This window comes from Schistocerca piceifrons, chromosome 3 (genome assembly GCF_021461385.2).
Source record: "Schistocerca piceifrons isolate TAMUIC-IGC-003096 chromosome 3, iqSchPice1.1, whole genome shotgun sequence".
Classification (NCBI taxonomy): domain Eukaryota; kingdom Metazoa; phylum Arthropoda; class Insecta; order Orthoptera; family Acrididae; genus Schistocerca; species Schistocerca piceifrons.
Genome location: NC_060140.1, coordinates 662,893,268 through 662,914,062, shown reverse-complemented (window position 1 = coordinate 662,914,062; position 20,795 = coordinate 662,893,268). Strand labels below are relative to the sequence as shown.

At 43.0% G+C, this 20,795-nt stretch overlaps 1 protein-coding gene across 3 annotated transcripts in view; it reads right to left on the bottom strand.

Moving 5' to 3' along the window:
- Positions 1-4,216: 4,216 nt before the first annotated feature.
- The window catches only part of LOC124789465 (polyadenylate-binding protein 2), a 116,473-nt gene continuing 99,894 nt past the window's right edge, over positions 4,217-20,795 (bottom strand). For all 3 annotated transcript variants that reach the window (XM_047256833.1, XM_047256832.1, XM_047256831.1), the window contains exons 6-7: positions 15,671-15,798; positions 4,217-4,421 (exon numbers count right to left, since the gene is read on the bottom strand). In XM_047256833.1, coding sequence (XP_047112789.1) covers positions 4,382-4,421; positions 15,671-15,798 — 168 coding nt within the window. In that variant the 3' untranslated portion in view covers positions 4,217-4,381. The remainder of the gene's footprint in view (positions 4,422-15,670; positions 15,799-20,795) is intronic.

Below are 20,795 nucleotides of genomic sequence, written 5' to 3'. Positions count from 1 at the left end.
AATAAAAATTATCCTCTGTTCTAATCCTGTTGTCGGGGTCAAACTCAGCGCCATAATCAATCAGCTGCACCTGGTAGCTTATGAAGGCTAGATGAACATTACTTGGTCTGACGGTTTTCTCAGTGAGAAGATCATGACTGCCATAAGACATCTACCATTCTTTTCAATAATAACTTATTTAGATGTGGGAAGAGGCAGAAATGAGAGTGTGACATATCAGCATACCTACTAATATCATGAATTAAGGGATTTCCTTTGCAAGGATTATCTTCGTGGTATGTATAGCACCCCCCCCACCCCTTTCGAAATGTGGTGCTACAGAAGAATGCTGAAGATTAGATGGGTAGATCACATAACTAATGAGGAAGTATTGAATAGGATTGGGGAGAAGAGAAGTTTGTTGCACAACTTGACCAGAAGAAGGGATCGGTCGGTAGGACATGTTCTGAGGCATCAAGGGATCACCAATTTAGTATTGGAGGGCAGCGTGGAGGGTAAAAATCGTAGAGGGAGACCAAGAGATGAATACACTAAGCAGATTCAGAAGGATGTAGGTTGCAGTAAGTGCTGGGAGATGAAGAAGCTTGCACAGGATAGAGTAGCATGGAGAGCTGCATCAAACCAGTCTCAGGACTGAAGACAACAACAACAACATGTATAGCACGTCTGAAATAAACCACCAATATCTTAATTGTTGAACATGAAGACGTAGATTCATAAGCCTTCAACAGGTTTGAACGAATTTCTGTTGATTGCCCAAAATGAAGAATTTTATATCAGTACGGTATTGCAGTTTATACATTTGAACAAAGCACACACAATACAATGATTAAATAGCTATGGAAACAAATTATTTCACAGTAGAGCTGGCATTTAACTAATGTTGTTGTGAAGCACATTGGTATGAACACACTGTTTGTGCCAGGTTGAGAAGCTCTTAGCATATATTCACAGACATAATTTGGAAGTAATGGTGAGGAGTTACAAACATGTTCATGTGGCTCAGCTGAAAGAACAATGCCCACAGCAAGTAAATTTCTTGGAGTGAGTCACACACAGGCACAGCAATACAGCATATACCTCGTAAGGAGCAAAGGAATTTCATTTGATGTGTAATGTTTGTTTTGGCCTTTTAAACTTTATGCCCTAAAATCCAAAATGAAAATTGATTAGCTTTGTACAATTCCCCCCACCCTCTTTACCTTATACTAACTTATACCAATAGTTCAACCAATAGTCAATATTTTCTCTCTAGTCTCTCACTGATAACACAGGTAGCCCTAAACACCACTCACTTAAATAAATGGCTCTTTTCCCTTTTTTCTATTACATTATTAATACCACAACACAATAACTTACTACTCAACTCTTAAATGTTGAACAGAAAACAATGGAAATAATGATTTGTCAACTCATACACAGGAGAGTATATTCTCATGTATGGAAACATCATCATCTTATGGAAATCGCACAGCACACATACCACAACAGAAATAATAACACAGCACAAAATCTGTCATTTAAAATATCGTCTTGAAACCATAAATCACTTTATAAAAGTTTTTTGTATAACACAGTCAGAAATCTAGGCTGAACAATACAAAGTTATTTATAATGGAGACTTTATTAAGATACTTTAAACTTACACCAGTTCAATTTACATTTTTAGAAAAAGTCCCACGACTATATTCTATTTTTTTCTGCACGGCAGCCACTATTTGTCCTTCTCTCAATAAAAAGTATTCTTCTTCTTCTTCTTCTCCATGTCCTTCTCCTCGTTCCTGGAAAACAATAAGACGACCACACACGGACACACACCCATTATATGCCTATGCGACCACACCATGCATGCACGCACACGCACACACTTATTCACAGTCTGCTCTCTGGATTAGGGTGTAGATCAACCACATTTCAATGATGAACACAAGCTACAACAGAAGTAATGATAAATATTAAAGAGGCTGAACCTTGTTCTACATCCAATCTCATTTTCTAAACTTATTCCAAAAATGTACCAAACAGGTTATTTCATGTACTGCTCCACTCACATATCTGAACATTACACTACAAAATTACATAAATAACTTTGGTTACTTAGTTCCTCAATGCCAACAACAGAATGGAAATATGGGCAGTAACTGTATTTAACAGCACAAAGAGATCTTACAATCTTTTGAAGACAGACAACAATGTATGAATAATAATGTATGTACTGGTTTGGAACTTAAATGCCTAATGTTTGGTATTGTCTACAAAATGTTAAATGATTTTATCCATATTAACTAGTGAACCTTTACATATACACATACACATTGCAATTGGCAAGAAATGCAAACATTTCCAAACTAACTTAGCACTCGATACTCAAGAAAACTGTAAATAACTTGTGAGAGAGATAATGAAAATAATTATTTTCTATACTGTTAATGCCATAAAAAGTAATTCCTCCTCTTAAAGACAAAGTAAGTGAAAATATATTTCCTGTCAACAGACTTGAGTTTAAAAAAAAAAAAAAAAAAAAAAAAAAAAAAAAAAAAAAAAAAAAAAAAAAAAGAAACAAAGTACATAATGGCAATCAGGCTCAAAGAAACAAACTGCACAAATTTTGAGATGTAACTAGTTCTGTTACTACTAGCATCTCTAAGAGAGAAACAAAGAAAGAAACTTTTTACTCTGTCAAAACATTTCTTTTGGAACAAAGTAAAACAGATACTGTCTCATGTTGGACAACTTTCTCTGAAATAAGCATAATGGAACTGGAATGTATACTGCAACTCGTAACCACTTTCAATAATGTGTTACATTCATAGGATATTCATAGAGAGCTTTGTGTCCATTTCCAAACAAGATTAAATGTGAACCCAATAATAATAGGCAATATGAGTTGCTGTCAATGTATTGAATCTTTGATTTAATATCTATTTGCATACCCAGCAGAAAAAGATGTTAATATCAAATTTCATCCAGAGACATTTCAGTTTTCATTTGTGAAACAACCCTTTGGCAAGTACCGAATTTATACTGAACCACACTACATGTTACCAGAAGGGGAAAAAGAAAGAAGCTGTAGGTCCTAACAATGAAGCTAATACAAATTATATAGCACTTTTTTTTGTACACATAATTCATAGTAAAGCATACAACAATTTTTTTCTTGTTCATGAAATGTTTTCAAACTGCTTTTACTCAATTTACATTTCTTTTGCTTATTGTACATAATTCTAATTTTTCATTCTACAAAACTTTAAAAATTAGTTTTGTGATCTACAAATAAATAATTTATTAGCAGACTGAAGTGTAAAAAATAAAAAATATGTAAGACATAGAAACAAGAAACAATCAAAGCAGACTTTTTTACATTATGTTCAGATATTCTGTGAGATTATGTACAGAATGAATTTCTTCAAAGTATTACCCATGTCAAATATTCCACACTGATGCTTCCTCAGTTAAAAAGTGGTTACATAATGCATAAGTAAAAATTAACTAATCTTGTCATAGCAGTAAAAAAATTGTGCCTTCCTTACAGGCTGAGTGTCACACTATTTTCACTCATGAGTGCTTCCAAAGAGTTAAGTCATCAAACTCAGTACATAACTAGACAATATTCTCATTAAGATCTTAATATAATCAAAAGTGATCGGGGAACATTCATATTTCTTCTTACAAGTTTTGTATCACCACTAGCGTGACTAACACTATGGTAATGAAAGAAGTATATTCTAGTGAAAAATTTGGTTTGCACAATTCTTTTGCGTGCAAGTAGTGTAATGTTAAGATATAAGTGAATTCAGTACTTAGTCACAAACAAATATATTCAATTAATCTCACACACAACTAGCAAATGAGAACCTCTCATAAACATGAAGTTTATAAATTCCTTGTTAAAAAGAGCAAGTACATCTCACGAATGTCAGCAGGGGGCGTAATTAAGTAACCCTCCATATCAAAATTGCTCATGCACTGAGCCTCAGGCACTTGTGCACACACCCACCCACACATACACACACACACACACACACCCACACAAGCGCGCGTGCGTGCGCACACACACACACACACACACACACACACACACACACACACGCACGCACACACACACACACACACACACACACACACACACACACACACACCTCTATGGAAACCTTAAACAAAGCAAAAATGTCTTAAAACCTTTCTGTTAAACACATGCAAACAGTAGCCACTAAAGTACAAAATAAAGAAGTGATTTCATTTCCTTGGGAGGGAGGGGATGGGCTGATACATACATACATACAGTATTTCAACAGAGTATCCATCAAAATGGATGTCCCAAGAATTTATATAAAATGAGCGAATCTGCACTCAGATGGCATCGTTGTCTTCAATTTTCAGCTTAGTAAGGCATATAGTATGCTGATCTTCCACGGTAGCCCCTGTAGGAAAAATGAGAGGAAATCAATAAAGTTCTTTTACAAATGGAGAGCTGCATCAAACCAGTCTCAGGTCTGAAGACCACAACAACAACAAGAGAAATCCAATCAGAACTACATAAAAGCCTTGCAAAATTGGAGTAGATACAACCTGTCTGCTACCAACTACAATGCTCAAAACAGTTTCGCACCATCCTCACGCAATAGACACACAAACAAACACACACACAAAATTCAAGCTTTCGCAACAAACGGTAGCTTCATCAGGAAAGAGGGAAGGAGAGGGAAAGACGAAAGGATGTGGGTTTTAAGGGAGAGGGTAAGGAGTCATTCCAATCTCGGGAGCGGAAAGACTTACCTTAGGGGGAAAAAGGACAGGTATACACTCGCGCGCACACACACACATATCCATCCGCACATACACAGACACAAGCAGACATAATGTCTGCTTGTGTCTGAGTATGTGCGTGTGTGTGTGTGTGTGTGTGTGTGTGTGTGTGTGTGTGTGTGTGCACTCGCACGCGCGAGAGTGTATACCTGTCCTTTTTTTCCCCCCTAAGGTAAGTCTTTCCGCTCCCGGGATTGGAATGACTCCTTAGTCTCTCCCTTAAAACCCACATCCTTTCGTCTTTCCCTCTCCTTCCCTCTTTCCTGATGAAGCAACCGTTTGTTGCGAAAGCTTGAATTTTGTGTGTATGTTTGTGTGTCTATCGACCTGCCAGCACTTTCGTTTGTTAAGTCACATCATCTTTGTTTTTAGATATATTTTTCCCACGTGGATGTTTCCCTATATATCTGTGTGTGTGTGTGTGTGTGTGTGTGTGTGTGAGAGAGAGAGAGAGAGAGAGAGAGAGAGAGAGAGAGAGAGAGAGAGAGAGAGAGAGAGAGAGAGAGGGGGGGGGGGGGGGGGGGGGGAGTTGTGTGTTAGATTGAAAATACTTGCTCACTACTCTTCTGAACATATTAATTCACTAAAAATATAGCCACCCGTGTGGGTTTCTGGAGGTAATTGGGAGGACTGCATTGATGCAAACAGTACACAATCATCTCCACACAATTAATTTGGCCTCTAGGCATCTATTACAATCAACAGTCTATGTCGCCAAGCACCATAATACATGAAGAATGTGGGAAAGATAAACCTGGAATGGAACCTGGATCAATGGCATCAGGTTCTCTTCAAAACAAGTGTAATATTTGTCTGATACCTATTGAACATTTCAGAGTGTGGAGGCAAGGGGATGTCCATTAATTACACGAGCTCAAAATGCGGGAGGGGAGTAATGATAACCTCAAGTCAACTTTTTAATTCAGAGAATATATAATGTTATCTGTTATAACATTTTCTTTTATAAATTAACCCTGAGCATAGACAATATTAAAGTGCACATCGCTCTTTATGACCTCTCTCGACTGAATGCTTACACATTTGCATGCTCTGGTTTCCACGATTCAAAACCAGTGCTACACAAGCATGAGATTTCGTTTGGGCAGCTCCCTGTCACACTGAGTGAAATCACTATGTGGCAGCAAGTGAGCAAGTTGTGATATTCAGCAAAGATTATGAAGCTGATATTACTGTATTGAAAGCAAATTTGTATCAAAACTTTTACAATGCATACATAAAGCATGCAGACAAGTCAAAACAAATGTGCCAGCAAGAAGTTAATCATTGTTGGAAGGAAAGTAAGCTGATGTTCACTGACAAGAATTCTCTTAGTGATTATATAAATCAAGAGATTGAAGAGCTACATAATCTATGGCTCAAAGGAAGGTAGAAACAATCTTGTCTTTCATCTGAAAGAACGTAAAGGTACAATGATGTATAAAATATATCAATAAAAGATTTTTTTTGAGATGACTAATAGTAGCACAAGGTATACTCTGCCACACACTGCACAGTGGCCCACAGAGTATTTACACAGATGTAGGTTACTGTCTCATGATGAAACAGTGAGCTCATGCAACCTCTGTGAGCTTTTTAAAGAGTAATTCAAAGGTCAAGTAAACAAATACATTATTTTTATAAAAATTTATTTTGTATAAAAAATTTTCTGGTCATAGTTATACTGCTACCAACTGATAATAGTTACAATAAATCATTTTTTTAAACCCAAATAATGATTTTTGCATGGGCATGAATCTTATTTTCTTCTTTACTCAAAAATTATTGTTGTTCATAGTGATGTCACAAAATCTTGTTTAATACCCTGAAGATTTCAATTTCTTTCATTTTTTTAATTTCATCAGTTCATTAAGTCACACAACTGTATGGCTAACTTTTATACAATTTAATACATTGTTTTAATTTCAAAAATGTTCTGAAATGCTATTTCTGCAAGTCAGATATTACAAAATTATCCCTGCACCATAGATTCAGCATAGGCATCTAAAAATCCTAAATATGGCCCAGGTCCCATGTGCAGAAAACAGAGTGCTGAACAGTTTCTCCTCAGAGGCACAAGGTAGCTGAATATCATGATATGTGCATTAATATTTCCAAAAAGAAGGAACAGTTTCTGGGACTGTATTTTAAGTCAGTGTTGTTGGCTCATTTATTTCCTTCAGTAAACAGTGTTGTAAGTATTTGAGCTTAATGATAATTATACAAAGGGCAATCAAAAGTTTTCTGTTTGAGTGCATTGCTGCAGCATATATGCAAGTACCGCAGCTCTGCTGCAGGTATATAAGGACTTACATGTAGGCAAGAGATTAGTGTGGCATTCGTGTCTTTCTGACATGCGCGCAGTAATTGCAGAAACTTTAACTATGATGATGTTATAAATTTGTGTGTTTTAATTCTTTTCTTGGCTGCCTGAGGATGCACACCATTAGACATCCCTCAGAGAATGAAGAATGTGTGTGTGCGGTAGCATGTCTGTCAAAAACCATCATTGTGGAATGGTCCACAACAAAGGGTGCCGTTACTTCATAACAATGCATGTCCCAATATTGTGAATGTCTTAATGCAGAAGTTCACCAGCTCTGTTATATACTTCTCCAACGTGAAAGGTATGATGAGCAATTACATCCCTACTACTAAATGTCTCAAGCCCGGGAACTTTTTGAACCTTATCACTATTATAACATACTACTGCATTAGTTAACCAACCATTACCACCCAGTGCAGCACCATTTTTGGTAATGGTGAAATTCACTATACATCCATAAAACATAGAGGGACCCTACAACATAATTTGGCCACCAACTGCATTAGCTGTAGTAGTCTCTAAATTGATAGCCTTGTGAACAGTGCTATGGGAACACCATCTGTATCTCCTGTAACGGGGAATTTTTTTTTTTGTGGAGTTTAAGGGCGCTCAACTACTGAGGTCATTAGCGCCCAGTCACTGTTGTTAGACTACATGGAATCTAGTAAAACTCAAGGGGAGGGGGGGACACCAGAAAGACCTGACAAAGATGTAGATAAAATAAGCAAAAAGGTTAGATGTCTTTGGACAAGCCAGTCAAAGTTATAAAACGCAGAACATGAGCAGCTGCTCGAGCGTCATCAGCTAAAATATCCGGTAAAGTAGATGGCAGGGATAGGACAACACGAGATTGACTAAAGCGGGGACACGACAATAAAACATGGCACACTGTTAATGCCTGACCACATGGGCACTGCGGGGCTGGGTCACCGGAGAGCAGGTAGCCAATGCCCAATCCGCAACCTGGTCAGAAGGACCTCCTCTCGCCGAGATGGTCGGGAGGAGGTTGTCCAAGCAGTTGGGAGTGATTTTACTGCCCGGAACTTGTTTCCTTGGAGGGATGACCAAGCATCCCACCACGACGACACAAGCCTCTTACAAACATCCTCACGAACGTCAGATGACGGGACACAATGGGAGGCTGGCCGAGGCAGGAGGACTGCAGCCTTGGCTGCAGCATCCGCAGCCTCATTCCCAGGCACCCACAGAAAGCTGACAGGAGAACCATTATCAGCGAAAGAATGGAGGGACTGCTGTATCCGTTGAACCAAGGGATGGACCGGATAGGGACCTCCAACGCTCTGAAGAGCACTGAGTGAGTCAGAGCAGAGTACATACGATGAATGGCGGTGGCGGCGGGCATACTGAACGGCTTGATTGAAAGCAAAAAGCTCGGCCGTAAAGCTGGAACATTGGTCGAGGAGCCGGTATTTAAAGGTGGCGGCCCCGACGACAAAGGCACAGCCAACACCATCGTCAGTTTTGGAGCCATCGGTGTAAATAAAGGTGTGACCGACAAGTCGAGCACGAAGTTCGACAAACCGTCAGCAATACACTGCAGCCGGAGTACCCTCCTTCGGGAGTGAGATGAGGTCGAGATAAATATGAACCGGAGCCTGGAGCCAAGGTGGTGTCGGGCTCTCACCCTCTCTGAAGGTGGTAGGGAGAGTAAAATCCAATTGTAGAAGCAGGTGACGGAAGCGGACTCCGGGGGGCGGGGGGGGGGGGCAGCAGGGCAGACACATACAACCCGTACTGATGGTCGAGAGAATCGGCAAAGAAGGACTGGTAAGAGGGGTGGTCGGGCATAGACAACAGCCGGCAGGCATACCGACAAAGCAGTACGTCGGTAGGTCAATGGTAATTCGGCAGCTTCAGCATAAAGACTCTCGACAGGACTAGTGTAGAAGGCTCCGGTCGCAAGCCGTAACCCCCGATGGTGGATGGAGTTGAGACGGCGTAAGAGGGATGGCCGAGCAGACGCAGCTCCCATAATCCAGCTTTGATCGGACTATGGACCGATACAAGCGAAGCAGGACAGTGCGATCCGCTCCCCAAGATGAACCACTAAGAACTCTGAGGACATTAAGGGAACATGTACAACGGGCCGCCAAAAAGAGACATGCGGAGACCAACACAGTTTCCTGTCCAACGTGAGCCCTAGAAACTTAGTTGTTTCCACGAATGGGAGAACAACGGGACCAAGATGTAAGGATGGCGGAAGGAACGCTTTATATCGCCAAAAGTTGATACAAACCGTCTTCTCTTCAGAGAACCGGAAGCCATTTGCCACGCTCCATGAGTATAGGCTGTCTAGACAACGCTGAAGGCAGCGCTCCAGGAGGCATGTTCTCTGGGCACTGCAGTAGATCGCGAAGTCATAGACAAAGAGAGAGCCTGAGACATTAGGTGGAATGCAATCCATAATTGGATTGATCGCGATGGCAAAAAGGGCTACGCTCAAGACGGAGCCCTGAGGCACTCCGTTCACCTGGAGGAAGACGTCGGACAATACGGAACCCACACGTACCCTAAACTTTCGATCCGTTAAAAAGGAATCAATAAAAAGGGGCAGGCGACCGCGTAGGCCCCACCTGTGCGTAGTGCGGAGGATACCTCCTCTCCAACAGGTATCATAAGCCTTCTCCAAATCGAAGAACACGGCTACCGTTTGGCGCCTTCACAAAAAAAGTTGTTCATGATGAATGTCGACAAGGTCACAAGGTGGTCAACAGCGGAGCGGCGGCGACGAAAGCCGCATTGCACATTGGTAAGTAGCCGTCGAGATTCAAGAATCCAAACTAACCGAGCATGAACCATGCACTCCATCACCTTACAGACACAGCTTGTAAGAGAAATGGGGCGGTAACTAGAAGGAAGGTGTCTATCCTTCCCGGGTTTGGGTATAGGAACAACGACAGCGTCACGCCAATGCATGGGGACCTGACCTTCGGTCCAGACGCGATTGTAGGTACGAAGAAGGAAGCTTTTGCCCGCCGGAGAAAGGTGTGCCAGCATCTGAACGTGAATGGCATCTGGCCCCGGAGCAGAGGACCGGGACAGTGCAAGCGCACGTTCGAGCTCCCGCATAGTAAAGGGGGCATTATAAGTTTCCAGATTCAGCGAGTGGAAGGAAGGTCGCAGAGCCTCTTCTGCCTCTTTCCTGGGAAGGAAGGCAGGGAGGTAATGGGCGGAGCTTGAAACCTCCCCGAAAAACTGGCCGAAGGCGTTGGAGATAGCCACAGGATCAACGAGGACCTCATTACCTGAGGTCAGGCCAGGTACCGAGGAGTGGGCCTTAATGCCCGACAGCCGGCGCAGGCCACCCCATACGACAGAACAGGGAGTAAAACTGTTAAAGGAGCTGGTGAAAGAGGCCCAACAATCTTTTTTGCTGTCTTTGATGACTCTATGGCATTGCGCTCAGAGTCGTTTGTATCGAATACAATTCGCCAACGTAGGATGGCGGCGAAAGGTGTGTAAAGCACGTCGTCGAGCACGGATAGAGTCTCTACAAGCCTCGTTCCACCAGGGGACGGAAACGCGACGTGAAGAAGAGGTAGTACGAGGAATGGAACGTTCGGCAGCATTGATGATAACAGTCGTGAGGTATTCAACCTGACTGTCACAACTGAGAAAATCGTGGTCCGGAAAGGTCGCCAGGGAGGAGTAAAGTCCCCAGTCAGGTTTCGGTATGTTCCAGCGCAAAGGACGTGGGGATGGGGTGTGGTGCAGGAGACGAATGACACAGGGGAAATGGTCGCTCGAATAGGTGTCAGAAAGGACATACCACTCGAACCGACGGGCAAGAGTGGTAGAACAGATCGAGAGGTCCAAGTGGGAGTAGGTATGAGCAGAGTCCGAGAGGAAAGTCGGGGCGCCAGTATTGAGGCAGACAAGATTGAGATGGTTGAAGACATCCGCCAAGAGTGAGCCTCTTTGGCAGGATGCAGGAGAGCCCCAAAGGGGATGATGGGCATTGAAGTCGCCAAACAATAAAAACGGCGGGGGAAGCTGAACAATCAGGTGCATCATGTCAGCCTGACAAACAGCGGAAGACGATGGAGTGTAGATGGTACAAACTGAAAAAGTAAAAGCAGAAAGAGTAATATGGACAGCTATTGCTTGGAGTGGGGTGGTCAATGGGATGGGATGGTAATAGACATTGTCCCGAACGAGCAACATGACCCCACCATGAGCTGGGATACCGTCCACAGGGGTGAGGTCATACCGCTCCGAGATATAGTGGGTAAAGGCAATACGGTCAGTCGGGCGCAACTTGGTTTCCTGGAGACCAAGGACGAACGGACAGTGCAGGCAGAGGAGCAGTTGTAATTCCTCCCGATTAGATCGAATACCTCTTATGTTCCAATGTAACAAGGCCATCGCTAGTCAAAAAAGAGGGGGAACGAGATGGGGGAAGAGCTGGTCACCTCGACGGCCGCGGAGGGCCAGGTTTCGAGGGAACAACGCTACAACCGGCGGGAGGCGGATCCTGTTCCATCGAGTCGTCGCCAGCTGCGGCCGCTGTCCCTGGTGGTGTAGGAGGACATCATTTGCCAACGAGAGGCCAGCTGAGCGCCTGGCAGCAGAGCGTCCCGGCGAAACTGAGGACGGCCGGGAGCAGCGACTCACCGATGGAGCGTCAGACGAAATGCGCCGGGGTGGAGAGGGGGATAGAGACTTCTTCTTGGAGGCCTTCTTGGAAGTCCGAGGAGGCACAGGGATGGTGGGCTGGACCCGAAGAATGTCCTCACGTGCGGGGTCCGTTTTGGAATGCCGGACCTCGGAAGCTGGGGTCCGGAACGTTTCCCCGATGGACGCCTGAGAAGAGGATCGCTTCTCAGGCGTCGGCGTTGGGGGCGGGGGGGGGGCGCCTGGGGCAGAGGTGGCGGGGGCCACGGGGGAGGAGGATTTGGAAGGGAGGGATTTGGGAGGCGGAGGCAGAGACCCCGGATGGGGGGAGGAGGCGGAGGGGGGACAGGATAGGGGTGAGGATGCCGCGGAAGGAGTGGACACAACTGAGGCAAACTAAGTGGTCAACGGCACGGGATGGAGGTGGTCAAACTTCTTCCTGGCCTCAGAATAAGAGAGACGATCCAAAGTTTTGAGTTCTTGTATCTTCTTCTCCTGATATGCGGGGCAGTCTGAGGATCTAGGCGAGTGGATGCCAGGACAATTAACGCACCGGGGTGGTGGGGTGCATGTACGTTCCTCACGAAGAGGACGTCCACAATCGCCACAAAGGGGCTCAGCCTCACACCATGACGACATGTGCCCAAAGTGCAAACACCGAAAACAGCGCATAGGAGGCGGGACGTAAAGTCACAAGTCGCACCGGTAGCACATCACCTTTACCTTCTCCGGGAGAACGTCCCCCTCGAAGGCGAGGATAAAGGCCCCGGTGTCGATGCGACGGTCTTTGGGGCCACGCTGGACTCGCTGGACGAAATGCACGCCTCGGCACTCCAGGTTGGCCCTGAGCTCCTCATCAGATTGCAGCAGGAGGTTCCGATGAAAAATAACCCCCTGCGTCCTATTTAATGCCAGATGCGGGGCAATGGACACTGGGATGTCCCCTAGGCGGTCGCACGCATGGAGCGTCACCGACTGTGTGGCGGAGGTGGTCTTTATAAGAACGGACCCGGAACGCATCTTACTGAGAGCCTCGATTTCCCCGAAGATGTCCTCAATGTGCTGAACAAAGAACATGGGCTTGGAGGTGGCGAACGTCCCCCCATCAGTTCGAGAACAGACCAAATAGCGGGGGAAGTACTTCGCCCCAAACCGGCAGGCCTGTCCCTCCTCCCAGGGAGTGGCCAAGGGGGAAAGGGCAGGAGAACCAGAACTAGAGACAGTACCTTTCCTTTTGAAAGACTCGGCCGCAGAGCGACCTGATACGTGTTGACGTTTCATCTGCGAAACGTCCGCCCCGATACCACCCACTCCGACCAGGGGTTCTCCCCACGGGCGCCACCCAGCCTCAGCAAGGCCCACCTGGCAGGATGACCGTTGCCGGGAGTCCTGATACCTCAAGGAGACGGGCATCTACTCCTTGGCCGACGTGGGGAGGGTGCAGCTCAGGTATCGGCAGTACGATCCCTGTGTTGTCAGGGGGCTACAACCTAGAGGGTGCATGACGACCCCACCACAACTGGCTGTCTACCGTGCTGGATTTCTGGTGCCATGGAAAGTTCATCATGATCGGAGGTGCAGATGGGGACGCACTATGGGCGTAACTTGTACAACCCATCAGGCGTTTAGGCCCAATTTGAGGAATAGTGGGTATGGTTACAATGCCGGTACAATGCTGAGTGCCAAGGTCTTAGTGCACTGAGGACGAGTGGTACACCACATAAGGCGTCCTTCCCCAAAAGGCTCGTACTTCTGTAGAATTTTGAAAAATGGAGGTCAAATCCCAAGGGGGACCATCACATGGAAGGCTGAAACGGTTGAAACTCCTTTTAGTCGCCTCTTACGACAGGCAGGAATACCTCGCGCCTATTCTTACCCCGGACCCGGAGGGGGTGTAACGGGGAATGTTCTGTATGAACAATACTGTTGCACGAGCAGCTGCACGAAGACTGACGTCTTCTTTGACGAAATTATTACTTATATAGGCATGTGACACGTTATTGCTAACCTCAAGGCACTTGAGCCCCCACCCTATAGTTGGGATCTCTCCCCATGTGATTATCATGCCTTTAGTCCTTAAAAATGGCCTTGATGGATGAACGATTCTTGTTGGACGAGGATGCACAGTGGGCAGTATGGGCTACTTCACACAACAGAACACAGTGTTTTACTGAACACGTGTCTTCAACCTGGTGCATCGATGGCATTATTGACTCAACGCTCACTGTTATTTTGCCTGATTGACATGCTGATTCTGGCCTGTATGGTTCTTAATGGAAAGTTTTTTCATTGCCCTTATACATCACACCTTTGCACAATATTTATAGGCATCTCATTACTTCCAGCTCTTGTACTCTCTTTTTCCTCAAGGAAAATTTTGCAATCTCTACTCCATGTCTGATGGATGCCTGAGCAGCTTATTCACAACATGGACCTGAGCTTCGTGCTTCTGACTTGTGTATAGCAGTTTCATACTTCTGTGTACTGCTTGCCCTCTGTGATCCAATGTCTTAGGGCTATATACCTCGCAGGAGAGCTTCTGTGAAGTTTGGAAGGTAGGAGACGAGGTACTGGCGGAATTAAAGCTGTGAGGACGGGGCGTGAGTCATGCTTGGGTAGCTCAGTCGGTAGAGCACTTGCCCGCGAAAGGCAACGGTCCCGAGTTCGGGTCTCGGTCCGGCACACAGTTTTAATCTGCCAGGAAGTTTCATATCAGCGTACACTCCGCTGTAAACTGAAAATTTCATTCTAGATACTAAATTTTGGTTACATGATAAATTCAACAAATCTGAAGGCTGTCAATTCAACTAAACATTTAGGGATTATAACTACAAATAACTTAAATTAGAACAATCATGTACATAATGTGTGGGGAGAGCAAACCAAATACAGCCATTTATTGGGAGAACACTTAGAAAATACAGCAGGGCTACGAAAGAGACCGCTTACACTACACTTGCCCAATCTCTTCTGGAGTATCGCATTACAATGTGGGATTAGCATCAATTGGGATTGGCAGAGGATACTGAGAAAGTCCTAAGAAGGGCAACTCACTTTGTATTATCGCAAAATAGGGGAAGAGTGTGCCGTGGATATCATAAGCAAATTGGGCTGGCAATCGTTGAAACAAACATGGTTTTCACTGCGGCAGGATCTTCTCATGAAATTTCGATCCCCAACTTTCTCCTCAGAGTGTGAAAACATTTTGTTGACGCCCACTTACGTAGGGTGAAATGATCATTATAGCAGAAACTAGAGCCCTCACACATAAGATTTAAATGTTCGCTTTTCCCACGCACAGTTCGAAGATGGAATGGCAGAGAAATAGCTTGACGGTAGTTCAATAAACCCTCTTGCAGGCAATTAACTGTGAACTGCAGAGTAATCATATGTAGATGAAGATGGGAATCGTTGCTACAGACTGTAGGGACACACACACACACACACACACACACACACACACACAGAGAGAGAGAGAGAGAGAGAGAGAGAGAGAGAGAGAGAGAGAGAGAGAGAGAGAGTGTTAGTTTTTCACTGGCATGTTAGCACTCTAGACCAAATTCACAATACAGTTTACACCTGGACTGCAAAAAGCCATCTGCGTTTGCAAAAAGAAAAGTGATTTTAAAAAGGATCATCAGTGAATATATGTTTTTACCCTGTCATCTATCCTCAGAAATATGCGTAATGGAAATTAATTTGACTTTATCATATTTACGTAACTTTCACAAACAGTATAAACTATTATTCTCACTAATAGTGTATTTTTGACTTCTACATTTAAATAGAGAGAATATGTAACAGTTACCAATAGAAGTTGAACAAATAACACACTTTATTATAAAATTGACAAAATTAAGCTACAGAGGAAAATACAGTCCTAAAATAAAACCTATAGGCACTAACCTTGGTCTCCTAGTTGGTCTGTAGCCATAATAAGATGACCCTCTACCTCTGCTTCCTCGGTACCCTCTGCCTCGAGGAGGACGATTCGTCATACTTAAACCAGGGCGATTTGTTCTCTTAGGCATTACCTGAAATAGTAAAGCGAATAGCAGAATATTTCTGAATCAAAGAACAAAACTATGCAAATGAATAATAACAGCAAATGTAACAGCATGTATTTCAAGTGATTCTTTTTACAGTTCACAGTAATAATGTGCGTCAACAAGAATAGACTTTATAAAAATCTGACAAATTATAGAAGATGCAGCACCTTAGGCGACTACTGCAGCACTCAAGAGTGGCAGAGAGAGAGAGAGAGAGAGAGAGAGAGAGAGAGAGGTGCTTTTTTCCCCCTCCTTTCTTACCAATTTAATCATACAGTGTCTTAGCTCAAATGAAACGGCATGAAACACATGGTAATGTAACCTATTTGATATTGTGCAGAATGTCTAATTTAATGATAAACACTGAATACAATATCTGATCAAAGTTGCTATAGCAAAACTGGTACGTCAATTCAGCCTTTAAGATATGCTACGAAAAATAAATAAATAAATAAATAAATAAATAAACTGGAAGGAGGTGATAGGACAGGGGGCAGTAACTACTGAGTGGAACATCCTACACAAAGATCCTTCCCACCCATCCTAAAGCAGGGTTTTGTCACCTACCCAACAGCCAATGACATCCTAGAGCATCCCTATGCCACTCCCAATCCCAACCCCTTGCCACAGGGATCATATGCCTGTTGAAGTCCAGGTGCAAGACTAGTCTAGTCCACCCACCCAGCACTTCCTGTTCCAGTCTTGTTACAAGCTTATACTATCCAATCAGAGGCTGGGCTACCTGTGAAAGCAGCCATGTCATATACCAGCTCCACTGCAATCACTGCACCGCTTTTTCTAATGGTACGACTACCAACAGTTGTCCATCAGGATGAACAGCCAATGTCAAACAGGAGCCAAGAGAGTGGTAGATCACCCTGTGGCGCAACGTGCAGCTGATTTAAATGGTTGCTTTGCAATCTGGGCCATCTGGTTCCTCCCCTAAACCACCAGTTCTGCACAAATGGGAGTTATCTTCAGCCCACATTCTCCGCTCCCAGTATTATCTCCGCCTCTACCTACAGTAATCTACTGTCTCGATACCCTCCACCCAACAGTTTCCACCTCCTCTGTCCTGTCACCTACTCCCAATTCATGTTCCATCACCCTCACCATATGCTGTTCTCTGCCAAGGCACTCACTGCTCTTTTCCGCTTCCCTGTTCCTCTCCTTTTGTGATCTCCCCCCCCCCCCCCCCCCCCCCCATGCCACAGCTTCCCTATGCTTTGCCTGGCAGTCTTATCCTGTCATTATCTAGTTCCTCCCCACTCTACCGGGCAAAGCTGACTTCTCTCACCCATAACCTGCTATCACTCCCCCTACCCTGTCCCAATCGACAGGAACAGTCACACCCTGGCTGGAGATAGTGATAATGTGTGTGTGAGGTGTTTAACTTGGGTGAATGTGTGTACTTTTTCCTTCCTGAAGGAGGCTTTTGCCAAAAGCTCAATGTGTAACAGTCTTTTTCATAGTGCCTGTCTACAGCTCAATGTGTCATCTTTATGGTGAGTAGCCATCCATCCTTTTCATAAGACTTAACTGAATGATGTTATCACCATAGTTACTATTCAGTGTGAGAACAACTTGTCTCTAACAGCGTTCAAGAGAGAGCACGACAGTTGACTTTTTCATAACCACATTTTTGCTGTATCTGTTCAAGTGGCTGCTTACTTCTCCAGATAGTGATAAACATATTCTCTGACCACCCCCAGAACCAGCTGCAAAGGAGCACCCATTCACTGCCCATCATCAAAGACTGACAAAATTGAACCATATCCTTTGCTAGGGGTTTCAATTTTTTCGCAATCACACCACGAAATGAGGACCATATTATCCATAACCATTCCCACTCCTCCCAAGGATGTATTCTACACATCATCCAATCTAAATAATATCATAGTCAATATTTAAACACAACTACACCAACAAACCACTGTCACATGAGTCATAGCCCTGTGGAAGACCCACATGCAATACGTGTCCAATACATCCAATTCTGTTCTGCCACAGGTTTATCCTATCCTACCAGAAGCACTGTCATAATGAAAACAGCAACCACATGTCCACACGAATAAATAGCCACTGCCACGCTGTGACTTAAGAGCACAATGGCAGAGCATACTGTTGAGCACAACATGCTTTACTTCAATTGCTTCTTCTTAACCTGTGCCATCTGCACCCCCCCCCCCCCCCCCCCCACCAACCAGCTTTTATGAATTGCCTGTATGGAGCTGTCCTTGAAATAAATCCTCCAACACTAAAACCCTCCTAGCCTCAAACCTCTGCTAGCCCCCACCCCTAACTTCATTCCTTTTATTATCACACACTTATTCATCCACCACAGACTTTCAATTACCATACTTATTCTCATATTGTCATGTAAGTGCAATGTGACTTGACCTCTTCCAAGTTAATTTTATACGAGTTCTTCTTCCCTTTATAATGGCATTTCCACGTAAAACTAACATAAAAAATGTCGGGCTATAAACACACATCAAGAATACTTGTGGAATTTAATGCAGAACTACACAACCCCTTTCACATTTCCAATTGGCCAATTTGTCACTGTAGCCTGTGACTTTGCAAACCATATATTAAGAAAAAACCACGTTACAGAAAAATTCTAACATCTTCATGACAATGTTGATCAGAACTTTTGTTGTTACGAAAGTGTTCACTTTCCAAAAAACTAGGATACTATTTGGTTGATGTTGTGTAATAAGTACTAATAATTTTACTGTACTTCAATTGTGTACACAAAACGTTTTATACAGCTATGATGTCATGTCGGTACAGACCCTGCATGAGCTGCTGTCCACAGCATAAGAAATTATGACAACTGCTGCTAATAGTTTTTTTTTTTCCTTATGTAACATACAAGTTATGTTTGTATAACCACTTAAAACTAACTCTTTGTAAACATCTGGTATAAAACCAATTTCAGGCAAAATTCAATCACCGAGTTAATTATACAATGGATATGTACAGACTGTTCAGTGTCATTTGAACTTGCAGCCATAAATTATGAAAAAAAATTGTTCAGAAAGCATAATTTCACTTTTAAAACCTTTTTTCTCATCCTGTTTAACGCTTTCACTGTTACAAATGTGCTCTCTACATTCTGTGCAGAGGGCAACTTTCTTTATAGCTGTACTGCTCACAAAACACTGGTGCCAGTGCTGAGAGAGGCATTCCGACCAAAACAAAATACTTGCCACTTGATTTTTTAAAAAAATTACTAGATGAAAAAGTTTGATTTTTGGTACCACAGCTATAGCCCACATGATGTCTAAAGGCAAGAACAGCTAATGCAGATTTGTGGAGACAAGTGCAATTTTTCTCAGAATAACAATTATCTAATGAAAGGGCATTGACACAAATTGCAATAATTATTTATTTGATTTGGACTGTATTATAAGTAAAAATGTAATATACAACAAAATTAACCTCAAATACAAACTGAAATTATATTTGATCGACAACTGGTGCTACCCCATAGAGCATTTTAAAATTGTGCATAATGGGCGTATTTGACTGTTGTTAAATGTGAATTACATGAAAAAAAGAATTATTGGTAGAAAAGACTAATGAAAAAGACTTTCATATAGTAGTATGTTGTCATTTTTCACTGTCAAGGGACATTATGAGTGTATACAAACTTGTGCAACATTACAGTGAGAGACCGCATTTATTATTCATTGAACAAGCAAACATCTAACATCTCCTGCGAAAAACTTGAGGTATTGCTGAGTGAAAACATCAAAAACCACTGATATCTCGACAGGTAACCATTCCTGTTATTTTAAGGCATTTTCCAATCTGTGCCCTGAAAGTAACAGAGGTTTTTCTGCTTAATACAAGTAGTATTGCGGATTAAATCGAAGGAAAGATACAAGTGCTTTGTGCTCTGCCACTGTGTTGATATGCAACACATAACTTCAACGTAACTTCTTCCCTACGCATTACCAAATACCTGCAACGTATGCCTGATACGCACTTCAATATAATTTCACTATACATAATACCGAATACTTGCATCGTATGTTGGATATATAATGAACACTTTACGAATTACGTGCCAAAACATTGGAGTTTTTGATGGATTTATTTGGTTGAATTTTGTGATTTATTGAAGCATACAACAGGATAGGAAAAACTTAGTTTCTCTTTGGGCCATACACTGAACATTATAGTCTGCATCCTTCATAGGATACAAATTCCTCATCAATAAAGACTAAGATGTTCTACATACTATGTATGCGATTGATATGTTGACAAAAATTTCTTAAATCACAAGTCTTTAAAACATCATAATACTGTTGTCATTACTATCCAATTCTGTGTCCAAACCATTGATTGTAAATTTATGACAACAGGCTCAAGATGTATCTATCTTCACCTCCTTATCAAAGTCTTTTTCCTGTGTACTTGACATGACAGTGTAATGACACTGTGTGTGTGTGTGTGTGTGTGTGTGTGTGTGTGCGTGAAAACCCCCCCCCCCCCTCCCCCCTGGAATCCTGAAAAATGAGCACTACACTAATCCTGTTAGACTTGTGGAATGTGGTGTTACATTCCACCTTATGTCTACCTAGCCTAGGAAGATTATTTTGACAGCTGAACCATATGATTATAATTTAGTGGTTAAAATTTAGAAGCTGTCTGTGGGTTTTAGTCATCTGTTTTGTGTACATTGATGGAAACTGCCTGTTTTCTAATGTGGGACAGAGACTGTAGTATTATCAGGAGTTGCATACTTGTGTGGGCTTTGTGTAATCTCGGCGAGTCTGCAGGATAGTTCACCACCGCATGAAGGAATGCACTCCAACAATGCAGCATGATGTCATGGCAAGCAGAAGAAAACATTTAACATGATTTAATTCATCACAATGTCAGTCTGTTTATGAACTTATTATTAGTATAATTAATGTTCCCAACGCTGTAATGTTTGAGACACAATAAGTATCATGCAAGATGACAGA